At 52.4% G+C, this 20,565-nt stretch overlaps 1 protein-coding gene and 1 non-coding gene across 2 annotated transcripts; both read left to right on the plus strand.

The window, feature by feature from the left end:
* The first annotated feature begins 270 nt into the window (after positions 1-270).
* CEP20 (centrosomal protein 20) lies at positions 271-3,677 on the plus strand. Its single transcript, XM_035132130.3, has 5 exons — positions 271-310; positions 806-1,003; positions 1,320-1,404; positions 1,868-1,988; positions 3,193-3,677. Exons 1-5 carry the CDS (start codon positions 283-285, stop codon positions 3,217-3,219), a joined length of 459 nt encoding a protein of 152 aa, XP_034988021.1. The 5' UTR covers positions 271-282; the 3' UTR covers positions 3,220-3,677.
* A 10,768-nt stretch (positions 3,678-14,445) lies between these two features.
* On the plus strand, positions 14,446-14,519 carry TRNAI-GAU (transfer RNA isoleucine (anticodon GAU)). The gene has a single exon. It is a non-coding gene; the product is annotated as a tRNA-Ile (tRNA).
* Positions 14,520-20,565: the final 6,046 nt, after the last annotated feature.

Raw genomic sequence — 20,565 nt, forward strand, 5'->3', positions numbered from 1 at the left:
CATTCACTAGTAAGCCAGCAATCTCCCCCCCCCCCGCCAATGAAAAAGTCCAAGCCCGAGGAAAGGAAAGGGTTAACGGTTCCAGATAAGCTTATTGGCTGAGCGCGCAGCCAGTAGAGAGCAGATACCGCCGCCGGGTGGAGGGAGGCTCCTCCGTCCCTAATGCGCACGCGTGCTTTGCCCCTGCGGTTGCCCTAGAGACCGAGAAGCCTGTTTGTTTATATCCGGGAATTTTCGGTTATTTTTCCCTTCCCACTTCCGCCTCCGGTTGCCCCTTCCAAGATGGCGACCATAACAGAGTTGAAAGCAGGTAAAGGGAAGCGGGAATGTTCTCTTTCCTTTGTCCTGGTGCGAGGAGGGGGGGCGGGGTTACTTGTTTTAAACTTATTTTTCACTGGGGTGTGTGTCTGCCCTCCCCCAGCTCTGCTCCTAAGCCTTTAAGAGCTGCATAGCAGGTGGAAGTTCACCTGGGGCAGCTGCTATTCTGTTGTGGGGTGCTGTACCTGTTGCCTAGCTGCCTGTCATGGACTTGATCGGGATACGTTTTATCATGCCAACAAGGAAGCATATTTAATTCTGTCTGCGACAATCTCATTCTACTTTGTTAATTTGCAATTTTTTTTAATGTCCAGCATGTCTAATGAAACTTAGCTTCTGTCCAAAGCAGCTCATGAGAACTAAAGGCTTAGTTTTTTTTGGTTGTTCTTTTTTTGGGGGGGGAATGTGTTTGTTTGTTTTCGCACTTGGAACAGCTACAGCTGGGTTTCTTGTTAATAGAAAAGCTGCCTGGTTTTGTACTCCCTAGTTTTAACAGACACGCTGGAGAAGAGAGGTACGCTGGGACAGATCAAAGCAAGGATCAGAGCTGAAGTTTTCAACGCGCTGGATGACCAAAGCGAGCCACGGCCATCGTTGTCCCATGAGAACCTTTTAATCAACGAACTGATCCGTGAATACTTGGAGTTCAACAAATACAAATATGCTTCATCTGTTCTAACAGCAGGTGAGCCTTTTTCCTATTTCCTTTTCTCTGTTGCATGGATACTATCCAATAAATAATGAATATGGAAATGGAAATCACAGAAGTTACAGTCCTACAGAAATGTGTCTCTGGAGATTTGTGGCTGGTGGCTGGTGAATAGTGATTTGTTTGCGAGCCATGCGTGAATGGGGTTACTAAAATAGCTAGGTACATACAATTCCTGCATTGCAGGGGGTTGGACTAGATGACCCTTGGGGTCCCTTTTAACTTTCACAATTCTATGATTCTATGAATCCGAGTTCAGAAAGGATTAATGTTCACATGTTCTGTTTTTCAGAATCTGGCCAACCTGAAGTTCCATTGGACAGAGAATTTCTTGTTAATGAACTAAATATAGTTGAAGATCCAAACAGCAGATCAGTGTAAGATGACATAGTCCATATATTCTGGTTCTATAAGCTCCCTCTGGATTTTGAATGCCTTAAAGTGTTGATATATGATGAATACATTCTTAATCATATATGTGCAGGATGACACATATAATGTTTTCCCCACACTTCAGGGGCTCTGTGGTAAATTTCTAAAGCTATAATCTTATACATACTTACTTAGGAATAAAGTCCTAAACTTCTGAGTAGATAAGATTATGCTGTAAGTGTGCCTCTAAAGAGTGCTTACAAAGAAGTCCATTTCCTTGGACCCAGAGGGCCTTGCTTCTGAGTTACGATCATATGGCAATTGTTCTTTGCTGAAAATCTGCAAGCATAGTCCACCAAAGATTCCCTCTGTGCAAGTTCCACTAAAGTAAATGGGAGTGGCTAATGATCCTTTGCCCCTTGTTTCTTCAGCTCTCTCCACTCAACAATTTTCCCCATTTTTTAACAGGCCACTTCTGTATGGAATTATAAACCAGCTGTTACATGGTAATGAAGAAAAGGTCTGCAATACATTCCCCAGAGCACCTTTGTTACAGGTTTCAAACCAACCAACGAAAGGAGTCAAATGGGTATGCTTTGGTTAGGGTGTGTGGGAGTGTATAAATAATGCAGAAGTGTTTAACCTATTGTCCTCTAAATGTTGTTGGGACTACAACTCCCATAATCCCTGGGCTGTGCCAGCAAAGTCTGATTGGAGTTGGAAGACCAAAAAAAATCTGAACCACAGGTTTGCCACCCCTGAGAGGGGCTTGCAAATAAACTTTACTTTCAAGGAAAAGAGAAGTTACTGTTCTGACACTGGCACACATCATCATTGGTACTGAGACATAACCAAACATAAAACCTGGCCACCTTCCTCCTGCATTAAGATGGAGAATCTGATGCTCTCCAGATGTTGTTGGATTTTAACTCCCATCAGCCCCAGCCAGCAAAGGACAATGGGAGTTGTAGTCCAGCAATGTATGGAGGAACGTAAACGCCCCAGTCCTACATGAATTAGCCATGTTGTTAAGATTTGTTATGGAGTTTCTCAGCTGGGTCCCATCATTGTTGGAGTCAATGTCGATGGCGGCTGGAGAGAGCGCTTTCATTGTGGTGCCTTCTGGGCATTGCAACTTCCTCCCTAGAGTGGTTTGCTTGGTGCCGAGTTTATTAGCTTTTAAGTGCATTCTGGATTTCTTCTCTTACTTTGGGTTTTAACCTGTGCAAGTTGCTGTTGTGTCTTGCTGCTGTAGTTACTTGTTTCGTTTATATTGGAAACTGTTCTGAGAATCTGTATTGAAGAGCGGCATATTATTGATTGGGATGTTTGGGTAACATTGGTCACAGAGGAGATCTGCTACGCGGCTCACCCAACTTATTATTGCAAGAGCTGCTGGCAGCGTGATCTATACTCAAAAGTGAATCCTCCTGAATTCAGTGGGACTTGTATTCAAGTAAGTGTGCACAGAACTGCAGAAGCAAAGGCACAAGACTTGCCTTTATCCTGTCTGGAAAAGTGGATGAGAGGTGCCATTCACTGGAAAGATAACTTGCATAAGCCTAGCTTAAATGAGCAGGAGTTGTGCAAGACCATAGTATGACTCTTCTGCAACTTGAAATCAATTTTCCAAGCAGATTTTTGGCCTCCATGCAGGAAAACTAGTTGGCCAGTGATGTGATCTGTAGGTTCAGCTCATCCCAAGTAGATCTCATAAGAAAATATGATTACTCAAGAGTTGGCATTACTTACCATGTTGAAATGCAACACGTCGTCTTTGTTTTAATTCTCAGGGGCTGCTGCGGAGCCAGGATGCATAGCTGGCCCAAAGCTTGAAGATATGTTGAGTTCACGGGGCCTAAACAGATGAAATAAACCATCACGTGTCCCTTCGTGCAGAGCAGGTGTTTATTTGTTACTGTGCAAAGTTCTCAAGACTGATTGGTAAAATGGGTAAGGGCAATTTTGTAGATGTGGCATTTCTAATCATCTTTGTGCTGTGGTTTCCTCTACAGTTCTAGTCCAAGGTATATTGTTGGTAAAAGGAGGGATATGTTAGTGTGGAAACATAAGAAACTGTGACAGTTTTACAGCATCAATCTCTTGGTGGGTCAGAATCCATTTATTTTCACGGTATGATAAATGGTAAACAAAAGGGGGGAGGAGCAGGTTTGGCCTATAGGTCTAAAAATTAAAAGCGTCCAGTGTTTCAGCTCAGTGTCATACTGAATTCTATTTTTGGTTCTTTGTACATGAATAAAAGATAATTTGCCTTAAACTTTGACTTGCGAGGGTGTCCGATAATTGAATCCTTATGTGGTGGAAACAGACTTTTCACAACGATAGGGACTTTCCACAATAATTGATGTTAACAATTACAGGAATGGGATGTTATTTTAGTAAATGTTTCGGCCTTCCCTGCAATCCTGAAGTGTTTTCCAGTGTTCAGCAAAGGACAGTGTTAAGCCTCAGCTAAGGATATTATATAGATTTAGGACCAAGTTATGGGTATGGTGCAGATGTAATGCTGTTGAGCTTTTGTGCCCTGCCTTTCCTTCCTCTTCTCACATGCCCTGATTGACTAGAGACTTCCTGATTTCCTAACCACAGTTTCCTGTGACATCCAAACTAGGAAACTCTGGTTTAAGCACTGCCTACAAGCCAAGATTGAAATTTTGGGTGCAGTAGGACAAAAGACTTGTGCTCCTAGCTGCTTCTCCTCATTGGAGCAGCACTGCAGTGTTATGCTTGAGGGCAGGTTCCTCTCCCTGGTCTCTCATTTGACAAAATTAGCAATCAGAAATGAGGATAAAAATTAAGAACTGTATGTAAAATGGGAAGAATACAGTGTTCAGCTAACAGCTCTCCTGAGCCACCCTTGGCTGAGCAAATGCTGCGATGTCATGGAACACTCACAAACATTCAGGCCTCTTTGGGAGGGATTTGTCACTTCTTAGAAGGGAGTAAAATGTAAGGTTGGGTTAGGAAATGCCCTCAGACCGGGTGTAGATTAATTATGGCTAACCAGATAAAATCCAAGCCATATATAACATTGCTTCTGTTCTATTGTGAATTACAGTAGCTGCAGCTGCCTATGCTTTAGTGAAGTACTTAGCTTAGCTATCTGATCTAGCATGCTGATAGGAATAATTTTAAGAGACACAAGCAAAGGAAACCTGTATCAGACTAGTTCTGGACAAGGGGAAGTTTTCTGTACACAACGGAAGGGGCATGTCACAGTGGCCGGAGGGACTACTTCAGAGTAACGACGCTACGCAGCTCTGCATTTTATTCTTTTATTGGTGCTGCGTATTTACAGTGCTGAAGTCATTGCTATTTACACGGAGTGATGTGGTCAGTCGGTTTCAGAACCTCCTAATGGCTTTTGGCGCGTCTTTCTCCAACACAAAAGCTTTGGCAGACCCATCCTCTTTCCCCTCCTCTTTCTGCGTAATTCCGGAGTTGGGGGGATGGGTCTCCCCCCCTTATTCGCCCCTTCCTGTCCCACCTGGGACCCTGGCTCCTCTACCTTGCCTGAGCCTCGGACACGACTTCCTGCTTCCCCACTGGAATCGGAACTCTCTCTGCTTTCCCCTGTGCTCGGGGATTGGCTTGAACTCAGGAGGGGAGGGACTTCGCGATATCCCCTGTCCCTCACATCCACCCCCCTCCCAAGCTCTCCTTCACCCCTCCCCAGGTCCCCCCCAGGTGTCGGTGACGACTGGAAGCCTAAGAACTCAGTGCTTTCCGAGCCCGTTGGTGTGAACACCTCCCCCCAGTCCGGCAAGCCCCCCCCTTCCGCCTGGGAGGATGGGAATCCCAAAAAGTCCGTGGCGTCAGAGCTGGTGGGGGTAAAAATGTTCTGCCAATCTGCTCCTTCCTCTGACTGGGTGGATCTCGGTGACACCCATACCTCATCCTCTGGTTCCTCAAACTCCGCTTCCCAGCGCCATGGTGAACTGCTCTCCCGTGCTTCCTCCCCCTCCCCTTCCCTTTCCATGTGCCAGTGCTTGGGTCTATGGGGAAAGAGGGCGTGAAATTCTTCTACCAGGAATTCCTCCTGTATCTGAGTGGCTGGGACCCATTCATTCTGGGACGGTGGAGCGTCCTCCCATGCCATGAGGTACTCCAGTCCCCCCACCCCCCACCTTGAATCCAGGATGGCCGTGGCCTCATTGAGTTGCTCCCTGCCTTCCCTCTCCCCCCCTCCCTCAGGGGTTTGTTCGCTGTCTCGGAGCCTGCTGCTTTCCCTGTACGGCGACAGCAGCGATCTATGAAACACTGGGTGCACCCTCATGTCCTCTGGCAGTGCCAGCCTGTATGCCACCGGGTTGACCTGTTGCGTGACCGTGAAGGGGCCCAACCTTCTGGGCGCCAGCTTTTTGCATCGCCCTCTGATGGGAAGGCCCTCCGAGGACAACCAAACTTTGTCCCCCACCCTAATGACCTCCCCCGGTCGCCTGTGGCGATCTGCCCCCTTCTTGTACGCTTCCTTGGCTCTCTCCAAGTGTTCTCTGAGCTGCTGGTGCACCGTCTCCAGTTCCTCTGCCCAATCCTCAGCCTGTGGGCCCTCCTCCTCCTCCTCCCCCTCCCTCTCTGGGAAAGATCTGAGGTCACGCCCGTAATTGGCCTTAAAGGGCGACACCCCTGTGGAGACGTGCACCGCATTGTTGTAGGCAAATTCTGCCAGTGGCAGGCGATCCACCCAGTCCGTTTGCCGCTGGCTGACGTAGCATCTCAGGTACTGCTGCAGAATGGCGTTGACCCTCTCCGCCTGTCCATTGGTCTGCGGGTGTCTAGCCGTCGACAAGCTGACCTCCACCTGCAGGAGGTTCATGAGCCGCCGCCAGAACCTGGAAACAAATTGGCGGCCACGATCCGAAATAACCCTTAAAGGTAATCCATGCAGTCTGAATACGTGATCCACAAACAGTTTGGCTGTCTCTTCTGCAGAGACCGCCCTGGCACACGGTATAAAGTGGCACATTTTGGACATGAGGTCCACCACCACCAACACTGCGGTCTTGCCCCTGGAAGAAGGCAGATCTGTGATGAAGTCCATGGACACCACTTCCCACGGCCTGTGTGGCGTGGCTAAGGGCTCCAGCAATCCCGGTGGCGCTGCTCTGACCACCTTTGCCCGCTGGCAGGTGTCGCAGCCCCGTACATAGTCTCGAACATCTTCCCGCACCCCTGGCCACCAGAAGTGTCTCATGACTAGGTGAGTGGTTTTGTCCCTCCCAAAATGACCCGCCGTTGGGTTGTCGTGCATCTGCTTGAGGACCGTACGTCTAAGCTGGGTGGTGGGCAGGTACAGTGCACCCTTGTAGAAAAGCAGCCCCCTGCGTTCTGCAAAGTCTTTTGCCTGCTCCCCCCCCTCTCAGTTCTCTGAAGATGCGGTTGGCAAATTCATCCGCTGCCGTCAGTGCTGTGAGTTCTGCCTCGCTCACCACTGCTGCTCCGCAGGACCAAGCTGACGGGGGGAAAATGTGCCTGGGTGCCGGTGGCGCCTCCTCCTCCATGTACTCTGGCTTGCGGGAGAGGGCATCCGCCCTGACATTCTGCTCTCCCGGGATGTAGTGTATGGAGAAGTTGAAGTTCGAGAAGAACTCTGCCCACCGTATCTGCTGCTGGTTGAGCACCCTGGCAGTTCTCCAGAACTCCAGGTTCTTGTGGTCTGTGCACACCTGGATGGGGTGCTTGGCGCCCACCAGGAAGTGTCTCCAGTGCTGGAACGCAGCGTGGATCGCAAGAAGTTCCCGATCAAACACCGTGTAGTTTCGCTCTGGCTGGGTCAACTTCCTGGAGAAGAAGGCACAGGGTCTCCACTCTCTGTTGGCGTCCAGTTGCAACAAAATGGCGCCCACAGCTTTATCAGAAGCATCTGTCTCCACGCGTAGGGGCGCGTCCTGAACCACGTGGAACAGGTTCTGGTCTGAGGCGAACACCCTCTTGAGGCTTTCAAACGCTGCTTGCGCCTCTGGTGTCCACCGGAACTTCTGCTTGCCTCTCAGGCAGTCAGTGATGGGAGCCGTAACGCGAGAGAAGTTCTTGATGAACTTCCTGTAGAAGTTGGCGAAGCCTAGTAGGCGTTGGGCATCTTTGCGCGTCCTGGGGCTGTGCCAGTCCAGGATGGCCTGCACCTTGTCCTTGTCCATCGCCAGCCCCTTGTCTGACAGCTTGTAGCCCAGGAAGTCCACCTCCTTGGTGTGAAACTTGCACTTCTCCAGCTTCACATACAGGTGGTTCTCCTTCAGGCGCTGCAACACCTCCCTGACATCTTTCACATGCTGCACTGGGTCATCGGAATAGATAAGGATGTCATCCAGGAAGACCAAGCATTTCCTGAAGAGGAGGGACCCCAGGACGTGGTGCATGAAGGCCTGGAAGCATGCTGAGCCCCCTTGCAACCCGAAGGGCATCACCAGATATTCAAAAGAGCCCAGAGGCGTGAACATCGTGGTTTTCCATTCATCGCCTTCCCGGATCCTGATCAAGTTGTACGCCCCCCTCAGGTCTAGCTTGGTGAAAATCTTGCCCCTGCGTGCCGCTGTCAGGAGATCATCCACTCTGGGCATGGGGAAGGCCACTGGCTCTGTCACTGAATTCAGCCGTCTAAAATCCACCACAAGACGGCGCTGTTGCGTGTCTTTCTTGTCCACCCAAAAGACCGGGCTGCCCCCTGCTGCCTTGCTTTCTCTGATGAACCCCCGCTTGAGGTTCTTGTCGATGAAAGCGCGCAGATCCTCCAGTTCCTGGTCTGACATGGCGTACAGCTTGGCTGGGGGTATAGTTGCCCCCGGCACCAGGTTGATCTGGCAGTCAAAAGGCCTGTGTGGGGGTAGGTGGTCGGACTCCGCTTCGCTGAAGACCTCCTGCAAGTCCCAGTACGGCTTGGGTATCGCCTCACCCCCTTTGATGTGCATGGTGGCCACCGTGGCTATCGGAGGCCCCTCCCCTGGTTGGTGCTGCATGCAATGTTCCAGGCAAAAGTCCGATCCAAAAGTGATGCATCTCTGGTGCCAACTGATGGAGGGGTCATGGCGCGCCAGCCAGCTCATGCCCAAGACGATGGGGGGGGTCTGAGATGGTTGTGACGTTGAATGCCAGTGTCTCTGAGTGCCTTCCCACCGTCATTCTCATGGGGGGGGTTTGATGAGTGATGGCCCCTCCCAGCAGCTCTCTGCCGTCAATGGTTGCCACGTGCAGGGGAAAATCCAGCTGCAGAAGCTGGATCTGGTGTTCTTCTGCAAAGTTTCTCGAGAAGAAGTTGGCTGAGGCACCACTGTCAATTAGGGCGAGGACCGTCAGGGGATAGCCATTTGGGAGCGTGAGCGTCACTTCTAGAACCACTCCTGCTCTGGGAGGGGTGGGCTGGCTCTGCTCCTCTCTGTGCGGGTGGGTGGGCTGGGGCTGTTGTCTGCGGACTGTGCCTGGCTGCTGCCCCTTGTCTCCTGCAGCCAGGCTTTCCCGTTTCCCTGCTGTGGTGCTGCGTCAGTGGGGGAGGGCACAACCGTTCCCGCCTTTCCTTGCCACTCCCTGCGATGTGGGCAGTCTCTGACGAGATGCTGGGGGGAGTTGCAGAGAAAGCAATTCCCACCCCTTCCCTCCTTGCGTCTTGGCGCCGCTGGGGTCTGAAAAGCCCGCGCGCGCGCGCTATCAATCTGCATGGGTTCCTGGTCCTGACTGGCCCCAGGCGTGGCTTGAAAGGGTTGTTGGGGGAGTGGCTTCTCCTGCGACCGTGGGAACCAAGCCCGCTTTGCGCGCGTTGCTTGCTTGTCGCTCCACCGGGATTCCTGTCTCACCCCCACCGCCAGAGCCGCTTTGCTCAGCTGATCCATATTACTGGGCTTTGGACCTCTCGAGAGCTCATCCTTCACCTCCTCATGCAACCCCAAGTAGAACGCCGCTTGCATTGGGGGTGACTCTAGTTCCCACCCCAATCTGTGCACCAGCATGGTGAATTTCGCCCAATACGCGCGAACTGTCATATTTCCTTGGCGTAAATTATGAAGTTCCTCCTTAGTCTGGTCCATATGACTATCGGACGAATACATCGTTTTCAAACCTTCTAGAAATAGTTTGACATTCTTCATGCAAGGATTCTTTGTTGCGATTAACGGTCTTAGCCACTCCCTGGCTGCCCCGGTAAGGTGCTCCACAATAAACGCTACCCTGTGCTCATCATCAGGGAACTCATCGTGGTGCAGCTCAAGAGCGTACACAATCTCAGTCTCAAAGCCCTGATATTCCCTCGGGTCTCCATTGAACTTGCTTACTAGCGTCCCGGCTCTCCTTCCTGGCAGCACTTGGACTTGGGGTGCCCCTCCCGCCTTGTTCTTCTCTGCATCCAGCTTGTTTTGGAGGTCTACCGCCACCGCCCTTAATTCCTGCTCTCTTTCCTGTAGCGCTCTCACCTGTTCCGCAAGTTGTAGCCGGTCGTCCTGGACCTTCTTAGTCTCTTCTTTAGCTGCCTTCAATTCCCCCTGCGCCTGCAGCGACAGCTGCTGCAGTTCTTGCTGGGCTTGCTCCGCGATCTGCCGCCATCTCTCCGCCTCTGACACGCTCATCCCGGCACTCCAAAGTAGCCCAAAAAGGATTAGGAGGTTGCTGTCACAGTGGCCGGAGGGACTACTTCAGAGTAACGACGCTACGCAGCTCTGCATTTTATTCTTTTATTGGTGCTGCGTATTTACAGTGCTGAAGTCATTGCTATTTACACGGAGTGATGTGGTCAGTCGGTTTCAGAACCTCCTAATGGCTTTTGGCGCGTCTTTCTCCAACACAAAAGCTTTGGCAGACCCATCCTCTTTCCCCTCCTCTTTCTGCGTAATTCCGGAGTTGGGGGGATGGGTCTCCCCCCCTTATTCGCCCCTTCCTGTCCCACCTGGGACCCTGGCTCCTCTACCTTGCCTGAGCCTCGGACACGACTTCCTGCTTCCCCACTGGAATCGGAACTCTCTCTGCTTTCCCCTGTGCTCGGGGATTGGCTTGAACTCAGGAGGGGAGGGACTTCGCGATATCCCCTGTCCCTCACAGGGCATCTCATGGGTTTTTGCTGAAGCTGGAGTGGCTGGGGCAACCCAGTCAGATGGGCAGGGTACAGATAAATAATAATAATAATAATTTTATTTTATCATCATCAAGCTGACCCGCTTCAAAATGGAAAAGCAGCTTGCCATTCCCATGAAGCTGGAACTTTCAAAAAACTTCTGCCCACATACATGTTTTTCCTCCCACCCAGGCTATGGCTGTCTAGGATTGAGGCCCAAAGCTATGTTGTCACTTACTTTCTAGGAAAGGGTGCCCCCTCCCTGGCCCCACGAGCATCTGTGCAGTTTTAGGCACAATAGTTTCTTTTTCTTACACACACACTTTTTTCCCCTTAGAGGCTAGGAAGTTGGCATACTGTATTTCATTTTGCACCAGTATGCTTTTAAGCAATAACACTGAACATGTAGTAATCTTTCTTCCTTCTTCTTTTTTTCTGCTTGCCTGGCTGAAGGATGATTGTCCCCCGATATCATTTATTGCTTTACAAAAGCCCCTTTCATGAGATGAGCTTTTGGGTCTGAATGGCTGGGGAAACTGACCTTCAGTGCTCAGATGGTTGGAGTTCACTGGCTAGATAGAAACTTGAGCCTGCAACAAAGTTATGATGTCTGTTCTGCAGAACAGATGAAGCGGGCATTCCACTTGACACTGCTGCATTTTCTGGGAGGCCGGGCCCGGCACAGAAACTCTGGTTAGATTCTACACTTTGAGCCTGGAAAGTACTATTTTTTGTGTAAGCATTGCTGCAAGTCTCAGCTAGCAATGGTATCGTGTCTCTATGTTGTGGGTAACACCAGCCCCCCTTTGCGTTACCAAGAATCTCTGTTTCAACTGGCACTCTGCATATGCCCCAAGATATTTTGCTTTTGCTTTTCTTCAAGCAGTGAGGGCAGCACTATTGCAAGGAATTGGAGAAAGCTACAGTACTAGTTCAACCTAAGTGAAAGAGGAAACCTCACTGGTTCGTGCCAGATATCGTCCTCTCCCATAGTAGCTGCGGTTCAGGGGAATGTCCTCACAGTAATATGACCCTATTATGCAGATTGATAAGTGCAAGCCTAATTGGTCTCCAGAACTCCCAACCACATCTAATGCAAGCAGACAACCTTATTTAGCATTAATGAACGTGAGACAGGGGTGGAGGCAGCCTCCAGCAAGCATCTCCCCTGAGGAATTGGATTAACGTTCATTTCCTGAGAAACCTCTCCATCTTTCCCTAGGAGGAACACCTTAGTCACCTGGCGGCAAGTCCTGATTTTCCAGAAACAGCTCGTGACCTCCCTGCCACTCTCTGGCAGGAAACTTGCATTGATATGTGTGTAACAACTTGCTACTTGAATTAATGTGTTACTGTTCCTTCTGCCCAGCCCTTTCTTTAAAGAGAGCACAGACACACCCCCTTGGTGTCAGAGCTAATACTCATCGGGAATATTCTTTCCTATAACTGGACACCCCTACCCCCCCCCCCAGTCCTTCTTCCTTGGATCGGTCTTCTGCCAAGGTGTTTTACCAGCTGCAACAAGACTGCTATGTGTTTGTCCCCAGTTCAGCCAGCTGCTCAGGATGTTGTTCCATTTCGTTAGGAATCCTCCTTTGAGACTGCTCCACTTTGCTCTGATCTCGTGGATGCCTGCAGCATACAGGCTTCCAATCTAAACAACAACAACAACAACCCATGGCACACAAGGTGAAAGGGACGGGGAGGGAAGAGGAGGGGAGGGGAATGCAAACCTGGGCACCAATTCTTAAGCAGTTGTTCCTATAACAACCAACTTGCATAGTGCAGGGGTAGGAGATGCTTGGCGGAGCCTTCTGCTTCCCATCTCTCTCTCTCTCTCTCTCTCTCTCTCTCTCTCTCTCTCTCTCTCTCTCTCTCTCTCTCTCTCTCTCTCTCTCTCCTCTCTCTCCCCCCCCCACCCCGGCAGTCTGAAGGAATGGCTGTGGAGGGAAAGGAGGCCTTGTGGAGCCTGTCTGCCAAAGGGAAACTCTGTGCATCTTGCAGTGCTTGCCCCTTGCCCCCTAAGCTAGCCTTCGGCCCTCCGATGCAATGTAGGACACTGTCCTATTGCCAGCGTTAAAAGTTAAGTTTCAGCTGCCAGTCAAGCTGGCTTCTGTACATTGAATTAGGAAGGAGGGCCACCTTGTCTTTCGCCTCACGTTGCAAAACCGGGAGATCTGGATTCAAATCCTCACTCAGCCCTGAAGCTCTCCAGGAGGCTCCCCTGTATCTTGCCCTCCCCCTGGTTTGTTGCAAGGATAAAACCAGGTGGGAGGACAAAGACCACGTGTGACAGCCTTGGCTCCTTGTGATATAAATGTCACATTATTAAGACATCTGAAGGCAGCCCTGTTTAGGGAAGTTTTTAATATTTAATGCTGTATTATTTTAATATTCGATTGGGAGCCGCCCAGAGTGGCTGGGGAGACTCAGCCAGATGGGCGGGGTACAAATAATAAATGATTATTATATTATAATTATTATAATTGCCAGGAGGGGATTGTTCAGGAGGAGCCATCCCATGCTGCAGTAGCTGATGTCACGAGTAGTTGGGGTTTTAGGTTTTAAGAGTTCCTCAACCCTGGGTCTGCAGTCAGATGCTGTTGGACTACAACTCCCATCATCCCTGATCAACGGCTAAGCTGGCTGGGGCTGATGGGAATTGCTGTTGGCATCTGTCTGTCTTGAGAGACAGCGGAGTGCACCTCCGGGGGTGACGTCAAACCGCTGTGTTAGCAGCACTGAAGTGACCTCCCCAGGGCGCAAGCCTGGGCAGTGTGTCTGGAGGTCCTGGGCTGCCTCACTGGTGTGGCCCAAAGGGAAGCAGAACAATACTTTTGGTTTAGTCCAGGCATCCCCAAACTGCGGCCCTCCAGATGTTTTGGCCTACAACTCCCATGATCCCTGGCTAACAGGACCCATGTTTGGGGAATATGGGAATTGTAGTCCAAAACATCTGGAGGGCCGAGGTTTGGGGATGCCTGGTTTAGTCCAACAGCATCTGCTGAAGAACACTGGTCTACAGAAGCCCCTTGTACTGCCCACCCACCGTCTAGGATCTGTGCAGACATGGTGAGGAGGAACGGCCCCTGCCTGTTCTCTGCACCATCTTGTCTGTAGAACCGGGCAAGGGGGTTCCCCTCTGATGCCAGCAGCGAGAGGCCCTCTTCTGAGAGATTTCTGATCTTGTTAGCAGCAGCAAGCCTCAGCAAAGCATTGACACATGATGCTTTCAAATCAGCCAGCCGCACTTTTCAGCTGCCCATCAGAACAGAGCTGGCATCTGAGGGCGGAATCGCTTGACCTTGGCAATTGCTACTCGGCTCTGCTTGGTGTTCTACTCTGGTGGCACAGCTCGCCATCTCCCTAAAGTGCCCGACTTAAACTTGAAGCCGCCCTAGTCCCATAGACTCCAGCATCAACTAGACGGTCCACACGCAGGTAAGTGAGCTCAGCTTCCAGCCCACAGCTGGATGCGTTGTTTTTTATTTAGCGCAATTGCGTTCGGCTTCTCTTTCATCGTGGACCTGCATGCCCTCAGCCCCTGTCCTGCAATGAATCGTCCTCAAGCTTTCCAGCTCAGCTCCGTATCGCCCTATAAATCATCTGCCACTCTTTGTTCTGTTAGGCGCACTTGTCTGCCAGCAGCCTCTGGATGTACGTGAACGCAAAGAATGGGAAAGAATTTCCACTCCTTTTTAAGCTACGGCCATTGAGAGGTGCAGATCGTTACGAAACAAGCTTTATAACTTCCAGAGGGAGCACCACACAGCCTTTTTTGTTTTCGTTTTGTAGGTGGTTGCTGCAGTCGGGCTGCGTGCTTTTTCAAAGGCGGCGTTCAGCTTTACAAAGCAATAACTTGAAAACTTGGCTATAAGGTGCTTTCTCCTAGTTTGCATAAATGGAGGGGTGTTCTTTTGGGGGGATCCCTCATTTCTCTTTGCAGTTCGGGACTTTTGCAACATCCAGAACTGCTTCAGAAGATGCAGTGTGGAGCCAGTTAGCTCAGTTGGTGAAAGTGTGGTGCTGATAACCCCAAGGTCATGGGTTCGATTCCCATATGGGCCACCTGCATATTCCTGCATTGTAGGGTGACCCTTGGGGTCCCTTCCAACTCTACAATTCTATGATTCCACCCAGCCCAGTTTTGTACATCCTTCCTGGCAGTGTGTCTCAGCAGTGATGTCCATCACCTCTGTCACGGTGGCCGGAGTGGACTACTTCAGAGTAACGACGCCACGCAGCTCTGCATTTTATTCTTTTATTGGTGCTGCGTATTTACAGTGCTCAAGTCATTGCTATTTACACGGAGTGATGTGGTCAGTCGGTTTCAGAACCTCCTAATGGCTTTTGGCGCGTCTTTCTCCAACATAAAAGCTTTGGCAGACCCATCCTCTTGCCCCTCCTCTTCCTGCGTAATTCTGGAGTTGGGGGGATGGGTCTTCCCCCCTTGCTTGCCCCTTCCTGTCCCACCTGGGACCCTGGCTCCTCTACCTTGCCTGAGCCTCGGACACGACTTCCTGCTTCCCCACTGGAATCGGAACTCTCCCTGCTTTCCCCTTTGCTCGGGGACGGGCTTGAACTCAGGAGGGGAGGGACTTCGCGATATCCCCTGTCCCTCACATCCACCCCCCTCCCAAGCTCTCCTTCACCCCTCCCCAGGCCCCCCCCATGTGTCGGTGACGACTGGAAGCCTAAGAACTCAGTGCTCTCCGAGCCCGTTGGTGTGAATACCTCCCCCCAGTCCTGCGAGCCCCCCCCTTCCGCCTGGGCGGACGGGAATCCCAAAAAGTCCGTGGCGTCAGAGCTGGTGGGGGTAAAAACGTTCTGCCAATCTGCTCCTTCCTCTGACTGGGTGGATCTCGGTGACACCCATACCTCATCCTCTGGTTCCTCAAACTCCGCTTCCCAGCGCCATGGTGAGCTGCTCTCCCGTGCCTCCTCCTCCTCCCCCTCCCTTTCCATGTGCCAGGGCTTGGGTCTGTGGGGAAAGAGGGCGTGAAATTCTTCCACCAAGAATTCCTCCTGTATCTGAGTGGCTGGGACCCATTCATTCTGGGACGGTGGAGCATCCTCCCATGCCATGAGGTACTCCAGTCCCCCCACCCCCCACCTTGAATCCAGGATGGCCGTGGCCTCATTGAGGTGCTCCCTGCCTTCCCTCTCCCCCCCTCCCTCGGGGGTTTGTTCGCTGTCTCGGAGCCTGCTGCTTTCCCTGTACGGCGACAGCAGCGATCTATGAAACACTGGATGCACCCTCATGTCCTCTGGCAGTGCCAGCCTGTATGCCACCGGGTTGACCTGTTGCGTGACCGTGAAGGGGCCCAGCCTTTTGGGTGCCAGCTTTTTGCACCTCCCTCTGGTGGGAAGGCCCTCCGAGGACAACCACACCTTGTCCCCCACCCTGATGACCTCCCCTAGTCGCCTGTGGCGATCTGCCCCCTTTTTGTACGCTTCCTTGGCCCTCTCCAAGTGTTCTCTGAGCTGCTGGTGCACCGTCTCCAGTTCCTCTGCCCAATCCTCAGCCTGTGGGCCCTCCTCCTCCTCCTCCCCCTCCCTCTCTGGGAAAGATCTGAGGTCGCGCCCGTAATTGGCCTTAAAGGGCGACACCCCTGTGGAGACGTGCACTGCATTGTTGTAGGCAAATTCTGCTAGTGGCAGGCGATCCACCCAGTCCGTTTGCCTCTGGCTGACGTAGCATCTCAGGTACTGCTGCAGAATGGCGTTGACCCTCTCCGCTTGTCCGTTGGTCTGCGGGTGTCTAGCCGTCGACAAGCTGACCTCCACCTGCAGGAGGTTCATGAGCCGCCGCCAGAACCTGGAAACAAATTGGCGGCCACGATCCGATATAACCCTTAAAGGTAATCCATGCAGTCTGAAAACGTGATCAACAAACAGTTTGGCTGTCTCTTCTGCAGAGACTGCCCTGGCACACGGTATAAAGTGGCACATTTTGGACATGAGGTCCACCACCACCAACACTGCGGTCTTACCCCGGGAAGAAGGCAGATCTGTGATGAAGTCCATGGACAGCACTTCCCACGGCCTGTGTGGCGTGGCTAAGGGCTCCAGCAACCCTGGTGGCGCTGCTCTGACCACCTTTGCCCGCTGGCAGGTGTCACAGCCCCGTACATAGTCTCGAACATCTTCCCTCACCCCTGGCCACCAGAAGTGTCTCATGACTAGGTGAGTGGTCTTGTCCCTTCCAAAATGCCCCGCCGTTGGGTTGTCGTGCATCTGTTTGAGGACCTTACGTCTGAGCTGGGTGGTGGGCAGGTACAGTGCCCCCTTGTAGAAAAGCAGCCCTCTGCGTTCTGCAAAGTCTTTTGCCTGCTCCCTCCCCCCTCTCAGTTCTCTGAAGATGCGGTTGGCGAAGTCATCCGCTGCCGTCAGTGCTGTGAGTTCTGCCTCGCTCACCACTGCTGCTCCGCAGGACCATGCCGACGGGGGGAAAATGTGCCTTGGGGCTGGTGGCTCCTCCTCCTCCATGTACTCTGGCTTGCGGGAGAGGGCATCCGCCCTGACGTTCTGCTCTCCCGGGATGTAGTGTATGGAGAAGTTGAAGTTCGAGAAGAACTCTGCCCACCGTATCTGCCGCTGGTTGAGCACCCTGGCAGTTCTCCAGAACTCCAGGTTCTTGTGGTCTGTGCACACCTGGATGGGGTGCTTGGCGCCCACCAGGAAGTGTCTCCAATGTTTGAACGCAGCGTGGATCGCAAGAAGTTCTTTGTCAAACACGGTGTAGTTGCGCTCGGGCTGTGTCAACTTCCTGGAGAAGAAGGCACAGGGTCTCCACTCCCTGTTGGCGTCCAGTTGCAACAAAATGGCGCCCACAGCTTTCTCAGAAGCATCTGTCTCAATGCGTAGGGGCGCGTCCTGGACCACGTGGAACAGGTTCTGGTCCGAGGCGAACACCCTCTTGAGGCTTTCGAACGCTGCTTGCGCCTCTGGTGTCCACCTGAACTTCTGCCTGCCTCTCAGGCAGTCAGTGATGGGAGCCGTAACGCGAGAGAAGTTCTTGATGAACTTCCTGTAGAAGTTGGCGAAGCCTAGTAGGCGTTGGGCATCTTTGCGCGTCCTGGGGCTGTGCCAGTCCAGGATGGCCTGCACCTTGTCCTTGTCCATCGCCAGCCCCTTGTCTGATAGCTTGTAGCCCAGGAAGTCCACCTCCTTGGTGTGAAACTTGCACTTCTCCAGCTTCACATACAGGTGGTTCTCCTTCAGGCGCTGTAACACTTCCCTGACATCTTTCACATGCTGCACTGGGTCATTGGAATAGATAAGGATGTCATCCAGAAAGACCAGGCAGTTCTTGAAGAGGAGGGACCCCAGGACGTGGTGCATGAAGGCCTGGAAGCAGGCTGAGCCCCCTTGCAACCCGAAGGGCATCACCAGATATTCAAAAGAGCCCAGAGGCGTGAACATCGTGGTCTTCCATTCATCGCCTTCCCGGATCCTGATCAAGTTGTACGCCCCCCTCAGGTCTAGCTTGGTGAAAATCTTGCCCCTGCGTGCTGCTGTCAGGAGATCATCCACTCTGGGCATGGGGAAAGCCACTGGCTCTGTCACCGAATTCAGCCGTCTAAAATCCACCACCAGGCGGCGCTGTTGCGTGTCTTTCTTGTCCACCCAGAAGACCGGGCTGCCCCCTGCTGCCTTGCTTTCTCTGATGAACCCCCGCTTGAGGTTCTTGTCGATGAAAGCGCGCAGATCCTCCAGTTCCTGGTCTGACATGGCGTACAGCTTGGCTGGGGGTATAGTTGCCCCTGGCACCAGGTTGATCTGGCAGTCAAAAGGCCTGTGTGGGGGTAGGTGGTCGGACTCCGCTTCGCTGAAGACCTCCTGCAGGTCCCAGTACGGCTTGGGTATCGCCTCACCCCCTTTGACGTGCATGGTGGCCACCGTGGCTATCGGAGGCCCCTCCCCTGGTTGGTGCTGCATGCAATGTTCCAGGCAAAAGTCCGATCCAAAAGTGATGCATCTCTGGTGCCAACTGATGGAGGGGTCGTGGCGCGCCAGCCAGCTCATGCCCAAGACGATGGGGGGGTCTGAGATGGTGGTGACGTTGAATGCCAGTGTCTCTGAGTGCCTTCCCACCGTCATTCTCATGGGGGGGGTTTGATGAGTGATGCCCCCCCCCAGCAGCTCTCTGCCGTCAATGGTTGCCACGTGAAGGGGAAAATCCAGCTGCAGAAGCTGGATCTGGTGCTCTTCTGCAAAGTTTCTCGAGAAGAAGTTCGCTGAGGCACCACTGTCAATTAAGGCAAGGACTGTCAGGGGATAGCCATTTGGGAGCGTTAGCGTGACTTCTAGAACCACTCCTGCTCTGGGAGGGGTGGGCTGGCTCTGCTCCTCTCTGTGCGGGTGGGTGGGCTGGGGCTGTTGTCTGCTGACTGTGCCTGGCTGCTGCCCCTTGTCTCCTGCAGCCAGGCTTTCCCGTTTCCCTGCTGTGGTGCTGCGTCAGTGGGGGAGGGCACCACCGTCCCCGCCCTTCCTTGCCACTCCCTGCGATGTGGGCAGTCTCTGACGAGATGCTGGGGGGAGTTGCAGAGAAAGCAATTCCCGCCCTTTCCCTCCTTGCGTCTTGGCGCCGCTGGGGTTTGAAAAGCCCGCGCGCGCGCGCTATCAATCTGCATGGGTTCCTGGTCCTGGCTGGCCCCAGGCGTGGCTTGAAAGGGTTGTTGGGGGAGTGGTTTCTCCTGCGACCGTGGGAACCAAGCCCGCTTTGCGCGCGTTGCTTGTTTGTCGCTCCACCGGGATTCCTGTCTCACCCCCACCGCCAGAGCCGCTTTGCTCAGCTGATCCATATCACTGGGCTTTGGACCTCTCGAGAGCTCATCCTTCACCTCCTCATGCAACCCCAAGTAGAACGCCGCTTGCATTGGGGGGGACCCCAGTTCCCACCCCAATCTGTGCACCAGCATGGTGAATTTCGCCCAATACGCGCGAACTGTCATATTTCCTTGGCGTAAATTATGAAGTTCCTCCTTAGTCTGGTCCATATGACTATCGGACGAATACATCGTTTTCAAACCTTCTAGAAATAGTTTGACATTCTTCATGCAAGGATTCCTTGTTGCAATTAACGGTCTTAGCCACTCCCTGGCTGCCCCGGTAAGGTGCTCCACAATAAACGCTACTCTGTGCTCATCATCAGGGAACTCATCGTGGTGCAGCTCAAGAGCATACACAATCTCAGTCTCAAAGCCTTGAAATTCCTTCGGGTCTCCATTGAACTTGCTAACTAGGGTCCCAGCTCTCCTTCCTGGCAGCACTTGGACTTGGGGTGCCCCTCCCGCCTTGTTTTTCTCTGCATCCAGCTTGTTTTGGAGGTCTACCGCCACCGCCCTTAATTGCTGCTCTTTTTCCTGAAGCTCTCTCACCTGTTCCGCAAGTTGTAGCCGGTCGTCCTGGACCTTCTTAGTCTCCTCTTTAGCTGCCTTCAATTCTCCCTGCGCCTGCAGCGACAGCTGCTGCAGTTCTAGCTGGGCTTGCTCCGCGATCTGCCGCCACTTCTCCGCCTCTGACACGCTCATCCCGGCAACTCCAAAGTAGCCCAAAAATGATTAGGAGGTTGCTGTCACGGTGGCCGGAGTGGACTACTTCAGAGTAACGACGCCACGCAGCTCTGCATTTTATTCTTTTATTGGTGCTGCGTATTTACAGTGCTCAAGTCATTGCTATTTACACGGAGTGATGTGGTCAGTCGGTTTCAGAACCTCCTAATGGCTTTTGGCGCGTCTTTCTCCAACATAAAAGCTTTGGCAGACCCATCCTCTTGCCCCTCCTCTTCCTGCGTAATTCTGGAGTTGGGGGGATGGGTCTTCCCCCCTTGCTTGCCCCTTCCTGTCCCACCTGGGACCCTGGCTCCTCTACCTTGCCTGAGCCTCGGACACGACTTCCTGCTTCCCCACTGGAATCGGAACTCTCCCTGCTTTCCCCTTTGCTCGGGGACGGGCTTGAACTCAGGAGGGGAGGGACTTCGCGATATCCCCTGTCCCTCACAACCTCCAAACACCTGACATCTTTTAGGAAGAGAAGTCTAGGACAGCAGAGCTCTCTGGCCTTGGGAAGGACTTTCCATTAGCCACCGTTGAGGGTAGCCCCACGGAAC

The sequence above is a fragment of the Zootoca vivipara genome, chromosome 13, assembly GCF_965207765.1.
Source record: "Zootoca vivipara chromosome 13, rZooViv2.hap1.1, whole genome shotgun sequence".
NCBI classification, from domain to species: Eukaryota; Metazoa; Chordata; class Lepidosauria; order Squamata; family Lacertidae; genus Zootoca; species Zootoca vivipara.

What these genes read in the sequence shown, in the direction of transcription:
- CEP20 (XM_035132130.3), top strand. Translation starts at nt 283, where the DNA reads ATGGCGACCATAACAGAGTTGAAAGCAG. An exon ending in CATAACAGAGTTGAAAGCAG is followed by an intron (nt 311 to 805) that starts GTAAAGGGAAGC and finishes TGTACTCCCTAG; the next exon opens with TTTTAACAGACACGCTGGAG. An exon ending in TTCATCTGTTCTAACAGCAG is followed by an intron (nt 1,004 to 1,319) that starts GTGAGCCTTTTT and finishes TCTGTTTTTCAG; the next exon opens with AATCTGGCCAACCTGAAGTT.